A 10,323-nucleotide genomic window follows, 5' to 3' on the forward strand; every position below is an offset into this window, starting at 1 on the left:
AAATTAAGCCTTGTAATTAGATTTTTTTTGTCTGCTCTGCATTTTTTCCCCCTATTACCACATTTATGTTTTATTCATTTTGTATCTTGATTTGTAAAGATATGGGAAAAGGTGAAAAGGAAATAAATACAGAGATCAAGAAATCAATTCATGGGGTAATAAACACAACTAAATGAACAAGACAGAGAAAAAGTTAAATAAATAACCAATACAAAATTATAGTTTTTATTCATTAGACTGTTTTGCCTGTGTCTAGCCTGCACAGTACTGATCTGTTCCAAAAGTTGCTGAGTTGATTATTGTAAAGTGTAATACTGCTGACAGTTCAACAGACAGACCTCAGATTCTATATAAAAAGTTGCCCTCTTTGTCAAAGAACTCATTCCCAACTTGCACCACAGGAGGAGCGGCCTTCTCCATTTCCATAAACTCCTGAAGTTCTTGTTCTGTCAACACCTGTCCATCCCAGCTCTCCTCTTCCTCTGTGTCCTCCTCTGGTGGATTTGTGTTGGTAGGCCTGTCTTCTTCTGTCGATCTTGCTGCTGGGGCAGCTCCACTAACACCAGCTGTGAACTGGGTGGGCAGAACAGTAACAGGGGCAGGACTCTTGGCCGGGGTCCCCGAGCCTTCTCGAATCATTAGGGTCTGGTCAGTTGCAGTGATTAAAGCACCTTCTCTACTTCCAGATGGGAGCACGGCTGGTGTATGGTTCCCGGGCAGCTTCAGTCTGTCCTCTGCCCCAGCACCTGAAGGCAGCACCCGCTGACCCAGCGTAGCTATTACTTTAACATCCTGCTTGGCTTTTCTTTCAGGAGCTGGGACAAACTTGCTCCTGAGGACCCGCAGGATGACATCAGGGCTGACAGAGAAGCCATGAGCCAGACGCTCCACTGTCCATTCCTCTGGTTGCTCCTGCTTCAGATATCTGAAAATTGATGGTCTTTTAATTTCAAACCTTTATTAGGTGAATTGTACTTCTTGTTTAAGCAGCTGGACAAACTTAAGAGAACTCCTCACCTGATCTGCTCAATGGCATCCCAGGTTAGTTTCCTCTGTGGAGCACCTGGTGGAGCCATCTGCCTCCGCAGTATGTGATATTTCACAGTCCTCTGTCTCTTCTTCTCTGCACTGAAAAACATGGGAGACGTGGTTTGAAGTGTCACAGATTGTACAGACAGCATACAGAAAGGATTACGCGTAGTCGTTTTCAACATTGGAATAACTCCTGCTGTCTCTTACTCAACCAAAGCCTGGAGCTTGTCTTCTACATCCTCCAAATCCTCCACTGCAAAGTCCCCATCAGACATCTCATCGCTGTATCTCGGAGCCCTGTTTGAGGCTCTGTCCCTGCGCTCATGGCTCGGACACATCCTGGTACCTCTGCTTGCAAATCGACAGCTGTTTGTGGTTTTCACTGTCGGGACACCGAGCCTGGACAGGAGGGAGAGGACCTGCAGAGGCCGGGCCATGCTCACAGAGTGTCCTGCCTCTTAGAGCCGTGTCGCTAGCTTGTTATGTCAAAGAGGAGGTTCACACAGTCAGTACAAGTCAAACTGTCCGCTGACAGACCTCGTTTGGATCGCGTAGTATGGTTTCCTTGCAGCGCTCAGCGGAAAGACTTCATCCCCTCGCCGTTATTTTACAACAGAGGAAAGAACTTCTTCCAAACATTAGGCACAGACGCTTTCCTTCTTCCCACCCGAGTTAGGCGAAGACACGCCCCTACCTACCACCCCGCTCATGATTGGCTTACACTGTATGCCTACCCCAATTCTACCCAATCACCGGGCTTCGTATTTAAACCAACCGCCTACTGGCCAATTAGAGGCAAGGTAGGGGCGGGTCTTTACCCACCTCGGGTGTGTTGGGGAGAAAACTGAAGTGGCGCAGACCCATGAAACTCGTGGATGTACTTCCGGAAACATGAGCATTGCAACACAAAGAAGGCGCGGCACTGCCGACTACTGGAGTGGGGGTGGCGTTATCAAAAGGAAAAACAATAATTATTATTATTATAATTATATATATACACATTCAATGCATTCTTTGGTTGAGGCTAGTCTGGTCAAGTCAAATTTCACCTCTATCACAGGATCACAGATCACAAATTTGCCTCATGGGGTTTAACTATATATATGTACATATAACTATGTATGTCATACAACACCCTCCGTCCTCAGCTGACTCTGAAGGCCACTCAGATACAGTCTGAATCCACAGGGATTGTTTTCCCGATTAAATCTTTTCATGCAAGAAATCATTGGATGGATAGATGCCATTCAATATTTTAAAGTTCATTTTTTTTGGCTTTGGGGGAATTAGATGACATATAATTTTCTCATTTTCCTCCCCTTAAACTCCTCTGTTTTTGTAGAGCACATTTTCTTCTTAGTTGATTAGGTTAAAAAATGTCTAACAAACTTATTTGTGAACTGCTTGCTACTTAGGTTGACACCTTTAGGCGAATGCCTTAAGTGGTCTCATCACCGAAACACAATCTGTTGAATCATTGTTCTATGGTGAGTTGAAGTGGTCTTTATCATTTTATTATAGTCTCTAAATGAACATGTAAGATTCAATTTATCAAGAAATCTCCACACTGAAATAACAATTTCAAATCCATCCATCAGATGGATTAACGATTAAATGGACATGAACTGAACAAAGGTCACCTGTAACATAACACATGTTCATCCATCAAATGTTTCAATAGCTATTTGTTATTTTTACTCCCAATAATGCAAGAAATAGATATGTTGAAGACAGTGCTTTTATTTAGAAGTCTGGAAAGATTTGTGTCTCTTAAGGGTGATTTCAGGCAGAGTGACACAGTTTTTGACAAATGGCCAGCATCCTCATCCACATTGCCACAGTGAAATCAGCTCACGGGAATCATTTTTATGCAAATTACATCCACATAAACTCCACCCTGGCGGAGTGGGACACGTTTGTTTAGCTTTTTCTTCAAGGACACTGCTATTGCATACAATGAACCTGGAGGCAGAGAGGAGTTATGGCTGATGGCTTAGACTGCTGTCTGTTGTCTGCATTTTGCTTTTCTGGCATTAATTCCTGTACCTCCTGGCTATAAACCTACACCGTACGCTGTTTAAGAAAGTAATTAAAAAAAAAATAATGAAAATCAGAAGATGGTTATAAAACTGAAAAATAAAAAAAGTAGGGAAACAGCGACCCCTGGCGGTCGGCGCGGCCCGTGCGCCCCGCTCCGTCCCCGTGTTCGTGTGTCACGCAGCTGCGCACCTCCTCCCGGGGCGCCGTTGTTTCATTTGCGCCATTTTGTCCGCTCACTTTGTTGATTGGGCTTTAGCGAGCTGTACTGGAGCCAATCAGAGGGAAACCGGACAGCGAAGATACGGTAAGGGAGACCCGATTGAAGGCATTGGTAGTTGTCAGCACGGATTGGTTTGTCATGGACCAACCAAATTACTAACCCTGCTAAATGCAAGAGAGGAAAAAAAAACTCGAATGGCAGTTTGATTTAGGCCGCTGCGTCCCGGGCTGGTCGGGCTGCAAATAACTTCTTGTTCTCGGCGTCTGCTCCTGCGAGGAAACATGATGATGTGTGGTGGTCCGCATGCCTGGGCTAACGTTAGCTAGTTAGCTAAATCATCGAATCTCAAACAAAGGGGTGGTTGATAAAACCGGCGTCCAGCAACCGGTTAAGTAAATTATCATAAACTATAATGAACAACAACACACATAAACACTGGCGTTAGCAGTCGCCCTGTTGATTCGCCTCTGTTGTCCGCTTTCTAGCGTTTACTGGGCTGTTTTAAAATCTTGCTAACTGACGCTAGCCGTGTTAGCTCTCATACGAATATATCCAGTTAACAAAACAACACCGAGCAGCTGACCCCGCTGTATCACCGAGTGTGAGGTTCATATTTCATCTCTAAAATTCAGACACAACATGTGACATATTATGACATAGGTCAGCCTGATGAACTGAATTGAATGGGCTTTAAATGTGTCCTCATTTGAATAATGTAAAGTGTTCTTAATCAATGCGTTGACAACATGTAACTTAAGATCGGGGCTAGAGAAACATGTTTTTTTGTAGATGGACAAAAATGTTGTGGCCTACATAAAAAAATGCATTGATAAAAACTATACATCTAATGATATTTAATACTGTGTGTGTCTTTCCTTTGTCTCAGGAGAGGAGGATTGTGATAATAATAAGCTATGGAGCAGTACACCACTGCCACCACTACCACTGGGGAGCAGATAGTTGTGCAGACTACCAATGGGCAGATCCAGCAGCAGGTGAGCTCAGAACTTACCCAGTTAATTTTGTTTCTGATAAAGAAATGTTTTCCCAACTTCTGCTGTAGGATCACACATAACAGGAACCAGACTCAAAGTGTTCCAGTGGATTCCAGATCCAGTCTACTCTCCTGATAATTACTTGTCTGAGATTATATTGTCCTGCCTTGTCTGCAGACACAGGGCACAGTGACAGCTGTGCAGCTGCAAACAGAGGCGCCAGTGGTGACGGCCTCAGGCCAGCAGGTGCAGACACTCCAGGTAGTGGTGTCACCGCCGCCCTGTGTCAGTGTCATGACAGTGTTGCAGCCTACAAGTTTGCATGCTACAACCAGGGCTGTTTTTCATGACCCATCTCTGTGCTGTTTGGTTCACCCCCTCCTCCCTCCCAGCATGTCTTACAGCTGCCTGAACTGCATGTTCCTCAGCACATTGTGTTGTGTGTTAGCCTCAGGTTTTCACTTGTGCTCTAATGGCTAAAAAATTACAAAAGGCTACTGTTTGTCTGAATTGTATTTGTCTCTTGCTTGTAAAAGCAAGTTTTACAAGCCAAATGTCCTTCGTGATGAGTATAAAAGCCATTTGAAAGATTCATCAAATGGATGTGTTTTGCCGTTTGCTGAACAACCTTCTGGGGCTGAGCATTGAACTACATGGATGGTCATTACTGGCTGTCAATTCTTATCATCTTGCTATATATGTCTTGTCAAACATGGCAGGTGGTCCCTTCCCTCTGGCATTTCTCTGTGACACAACTTCTGCCACAGGCTTTCACTTGTCAGTTGTGGTCATTCACTTATTTATGGATGTTTGTTGGACCATCAGCTCTTGTCAAGTTTTACATGTGAATGTAAATTCATTATCTATCCTGTGCTTTTAAGCAAATCAGATTGAAATGAATTTAACACTTGATTCAGCAGCAGTATTCCAGTAAATGCAAAACCACTGAGTACAGAAGTTTTGTATTTTGTGTAGTTTAACTTCATGACAAAAATAGCAGAAAATATACTGTACACAGTTTGCAGTTTGTGTCAGTATATCCTAAAACAGAAATGATGACAGCAAATCATTGAATACTTTAATCCATGATGTGGTATCCTGGATGTTCCTGTTTGAACATCACCTGCTTGCAGCCCTGTAAGTCAAACATGAGTGATACTGAGCTAACAAACACGGCCAGTGCTGCTATAACAGTGTTCTGTATCTCCTGTAGGTCCAGGGGCAGCCTCTAATGGTCCAGGTGAGCGGCGGGCAGCTCATCACGTCATCAGGACAACCCATCATGGTGCAGGCCATGTCAGGGGGTCAGGGGCAAACCATAATGCAGGTCCCTGTGTCTGGAGCTCAGGGACTACAGCAGGTAAAGGATGAGGCTTAGTTACTAGATTTACCACATCTAGATTACTAGATGTGAAATAGTACTGGTGGATATGAAGGATGTGCAGCCCTATTATATATATTCAGTACGTAGTATTTAGTAAATTATGTAGGAAACTTAGACCAATCTTTGTGTGTTACTGTGTCTGTATGTAGATCCAGCTGGTGCAGCCGGGTCAGATCCAGTTGCAGGGTGGTCAGACTCTCCAGCTCCAGGGTCAGCAGGGTCAGCCCCAACAGATCATCATCCAGCAGCCCCAGACAGCCATCACTGCTGGACAGAACCAGGTGCTATATTCTGACCAGTAGAGTGGTATTTTAATCTTAAACTATTAAACTATTATTCCTATGCTTATGGTAAATACCTTCTCTCCTTACTCGTGGCTCCACAGGGGCAGCAGATCAGCGTGCAGGGCCAGCAGGTGGCACAGACGGCTGACGGGCAGACCATCGTCTACCAGCCTGTCAATGCAGACGGTACCGTCCTGCAGCAAGGTAAACTCCATTTCCTCCCACCTTTCTTGTTTTCCTTGTGCTTTGTGGACTTTACAAGCAGGCGTACAGTCGAATGGTCATTATGAGTAAGAACTGTGATGATAATCTCTTTGCAGGAATGATCACAATTCCAGCTGCCAGCTTGGCCGGCGCTCAGATTGTACAGGCAGGGGGTGCCAACACCAACACCACAAACAGCGGCCAAGGCACTGTGACCGTCACCCTGCCCGTCTCCGGTAACATGGTCAATGCAGGTGGAATGGTCATGGTAAGACCCTGTGCAGAGGTACCCAGCATCTTATTACCTTTTCTTTAATGTAGACTCCCACAAGGGTGTGCGGTGTGGTGGAGGTCACAGAACTTTTAAATGTCTTTGTAAATGTAGTGATTATTTAGCTTATTGGTTATTAGTGATTATTATTTAGTATTAAGTTTATCATTTTTGTGCTAATCATAAGTCCCGTTTTCTACAGAATATGAAACTGAGAGTCATATTGCAATGATAGTAGGAATGAATGATATGTTGTCTTTGCTGCTAAATCGTATTGAAAATCTTACAAAATGAACTACGAAACTTTCCAGGCAACATTATTTGAAAAACTTTTGTTAATTGCAGAGCATGTTTATTTAAAGCCCCTCAACACCTGTTGTCCACCGACACACGTTTTTAATTAATTTGCCTGAGTAGCCCTCTGCTTAGGATTGTGTGTGTGTGTGTACAGATTGGGCTTCATTGAGTTCTACCTCACCTCTCTTCTATTTATTGTACCTATTTGGGCGAGGCCACTTTCCCCTATATGATACTTATTAGTTCATTTGATGACATTATGCTATTCTCAGCATGTCAACCTGTAGAGAAGACTATTTAGCCAGAATGACTGAAAACACCTGTGTGGGTGCACATGGCCTCTGACAACTCATGTTATCTAGTACTGTTTATTACTGTTGAATAAAGTCCTGATAATTGATGTGATATTTATTGATCCATATAGACAGTAACTTTTTGTTTATGTCAGTATATTCTGTTAAATGATTTTCATGCTAGAGGGTCTAAGCACTGTGTGCATGTTTGTGTCTCTGTCTCTATCAGATGGTGCCTGGAGGTGGCGGAGTTCCCACAATGCAACGTATCCCCCTGCCAGGGGCTGAGATGCTAGAGGAGGAGCCTCTCTACGTCAATGCCAAACAGTACCATCGTATCCTGAAGCGACGACAGGCCCGGGCCAAGCTGGAGGCTGAGGGCAAGATCCCCAAAGAAAGGAGGGTATGGCATATTGTTCCTCACCTTACCCCACACACACGGGCACAGTGACGGTCTCCTCCTTCTGTTGTTAGCCCTTGTCCCTCTCTTCATCAGCTACTCGGCTTTCTGTTGTCTTGCTACCATTTTGTGATAGGCTCGTTCTGTACATCATCTTGTGTGGTGGGAGTAGCTCTCTGAGATTTCATGTAGGGGTTTAGAAGAAAGTCAAAACAAAGAGCAGAAAGCAGCATAGAGGCGCAGACTGGGGGTGTTAATTGTCTGTTGCATTAAATGGAGTCATTTAATTTAATGTTAACATTAAAAATATTCCTGATAGTCCTTTAAAGGTATCTTTAGAAATATCTTCATGGCTTGATACCTTGAGAGGCAAGTGAGAAAGTGGGGTTTGGGTGTTATTGGGGGTGGGTGAAACAACCTAGCAACCACCACAGAGGTAACACAATGTAATCATAACGTTAAACTGACCATGATCCTGTACACCCACTTTCTCTCTGACAGAAATACCTGCACGAGTCTCGCCACCGTCACGCTATGCAGCGTAAGCGAGGAGATGGAGGACGTTTCTTTTCCCCTAAGGACAAGGAGGAAATGGCTTTGGCCCTTGCGCAGGTGTGACAGGAAGCTATGTGTAGAATAACATCACCTGCACATCATCACTCAGTAAAAAATATACTGACTCAAGCCTGTAATTATGTCATAAACTGTCAACTAAGCTCTTTAAACTGCCAGACTTACTGTGATTGACTTTTTTAAATAGTAATTTGTGTGGAATTAGTTGTCACCTTGTTGGAAAAGACTGTCTCATTCAGGAATGAAACTCCTAATTCATTATGCTGACCTCACTGATCCTTTCTCCTCCATCTTCTGCAACAGCAGCAGGAGGTAGCACAGGCAGCAGCAGATGAGACGGTGGCTCAGATGATCCGAGTCTCGTAGCACTGTCGCCAACATCACCATAACGCCTCTCAGTAAACTCTACCCTGCCTGAGACTCTTCAGCCCGGCTAAACCATCTTCCGCACCTTCTCCAGTCACCTTTTTTTCCTCCTGCCCCACCGTCACAGACCACCAATGAAAACTCCACCACTGGGTTTCACCTGTTCTCTCTCTACTGGTCTTCCAGGGAGCTGGCCATGTGGCTGCTGAGCCCTAGAACTGGTCTTCTTCTCTGAAATGGAGGATTCCTCCATGCTCGGCTTTACTGGTCAAGCACTTAGGACCAGCTTTTTATTTTTTCATATGGATTTGTTTGGACAATAATGAAACATCATGGTTAAACCAGGGTCAGTGACACAGAGGAAATGACAGCTGTGAAGCCATATACTCTGTTAGACCCTGATTTGTTAAAAAATAAGAAAATTTGTCACTAGTGGATACTTGTTGCTTTAAATATTTTTTGTAAATGGTACACATTTTTTTTCAGAGACACTCAAGCCTTGATGCTACACTAGTGTCCTTTATCTTATTTGTGATGCCCCATATTTTGAATTTCATTTTTTCAATCCATGTACTCTGGGGGATGGACCCAGGATCTCAAGAACAACCTGCGTCCACTGAGAAAAAACTGAAATGTGATACTCCTGTGAAGATGTTGCACAGAAATTATTTTATTCCCCCAGTGTTTATTAGATGTATTTACTAATTCCAATTCCGTGGATGCATTTTATACAATTTGTAGTTAAACCTCGTGTTTGTGGGGAAAAAAATGGCTCAATGTTGCATCACATTACACATCTTATCCATATAGTTATTCCTCCATTGGTCAGTCCACCTAAGTGTTAGTGTTATTTTTTCATTGTAGATAATAGATTTTTTTTACCCATCCAATGCAGTCCTGAAATGTTATTTTTTTTATAATGAAAAAAAGGTTGGACATTGAATTCATGAAACGTATGTCAATTAAATTTTATTATGTGACTCAAGGTTATTTGTGTTTTTTCTTAACTTCCAGTTTTGTTCAGTGTAGACTCGTCCTTACATCAGTCATTCAGGATATCGCAGGAGTTTTAGTCGTTGGCAACAGTACAAAAATCACATTCACAAAAGGAAAAAAAGGCATCTGTATCTCATAATTATGACTTAAATAATTATGATACAATGTACGGTTCAATAGACAAATGAGACAGGAATAGGAAAGTTTCAGAACCTCAATCATCAGGTTCTTAAGAGAAAAAAATGGGGCGCCAGTTGTAGCCTGAATCCATGGCAACATTACCTCCTGTTAATTGTAAAGGTTTCTGTTCACACAAGTGAATACTTGTGTAACATTTTACAAAACGCGTTTGAGCTCATATTCATTATATAGATATCTAATAGACAATGATTGATGATGATTGATAAACTGGATCCGTGAGAGAGTTAATGTTATAGTTACGAGATATCTTTTTCTATTTTTCCTTTTTTGTTTTGGTTTTTACGAAACACAATGCTCTTCTCTATTCTTTAATTTCTTTCAGGTTTGGGACAAAAACAAGTCCTTGCCCTCAAGGAGGCCCCTCAAACCACTGTCCCAAGCAAGCTCCTCCAATCAGACTCTGGAGACTGTGACATTCATTCCACGATTAGCTGATCATGGTGAAGGAGGCGGGACTTGCAACCGGCCTCCTATGAGCAGGGGGCTGCACCATGGATGTATTATAAGACCTTATAATAAGACCTTATAATACATCCATGGCACATACGTCTCTATACACCCATAGAGACTGCGCAGTAGTGTCTCTCCCATCATGCCTTTGGGCAATGAGAACGAGCGAAAAACGTTCTCGATCTGGCGCTGCGCGTTCACGAGTGCCCTGCCAGCGGACTGATGTTGAACAGACTAATACAGGACCGGCCCGGGGCTTAAAACACGGATTTATACAAACGGCAACAACATTCAGTCTGAGGCTTTAGAGCCTAAAG

At 43.3% G+C, this 10,323-nt stretch overlaps 2 protein-coding genes across 17 annotated transcripts; one reads left to right on the forward strand and one right to left on the reverse strand.

Annotated features, from left to right (window-relative positions):
* Positions 1-211: 211 nt before the first annotated feature.
* Positions 212-1,705, reverse strand: ngrn (neugrin, neurite outgrowth associated). Its single transcript, XM_071476013.1, has 3 exons — positions 1,240-1,705; positions 1,018-1,128; positions 212-925 (listed from the first exon to the last, which is right to left on the reverse strand). The coding sequence occupies exons 1-3, from the start codon at positions 1,467-1,469 to the stop codon at positions 340-342; spliced, it is 927 nt and encodes a 308-aa protein (XP_071332114.1). The 5' UTR covers positions 1,470-1,705; the 3' UTR covers positions 212-339.
* Positions 1,706-3,237: 1,532 nt separating this feature from the next.
* Positions 3,238-9,339, forward strand: nfyal (nuclear transcription factor Y, alpha, like). Of its 16 annotated transcripts, none has more exons than XM_071476015.1 (10): positions 3,238-3,376; positions 4,179-4,287; positions 4,465-4,551; positions 5,501-5,647; positions 5,821-5,952; positions 6,057-6,159; positions 6,276-6,445; positions 7,250-7,423; positions 7,922-8,032; positions 8,297-9,339. In XM_071476015.1, the coding sequence occupies exons 2-10, from the start codon at positions 4,207-4,209 to the stop codon at positions 8,357-8,359; spliced, it is 1,068 nt and encodes a 355-aa protein (XP_071332116.1). In that variant the 5' UTR covers positions 3,238-3,376; positions 4,179-4,206; the 3' UTR covers positions 8,360-9,339. The 16 variants fall into 16 exon arrangements, with proteins under 16 accessions (XP_071332116.1, XP_071332123.1, XP_071332124.1 ...); XM_071476022.1 differs by having other exon boundaries at positions 8,300-9,339; XM_071476023.1 differs by having other exon boundaries at positions 6,276-6,427.
* Positions 9,340-10,323: the final 984 nt, after the last annotated feature.

Source organism: Trachinotus anak, unplaced genomic scaffold (assembly GCF_046630095.1).
Source record: "Trachinotus anak isolate AG129_WGS33_773 ecotype Australia unplaced genomic scaffold, CSIRO_AGI_Tana_v1 ptg000004l, whole genome shotgun sequence".
Classification (NCBI taxonomy): Eukaryota; Metazoa; Chordata; class Actinopteri; order Carangiformes; family Carangidae; genus Trachinotus; species Trachinotus anak.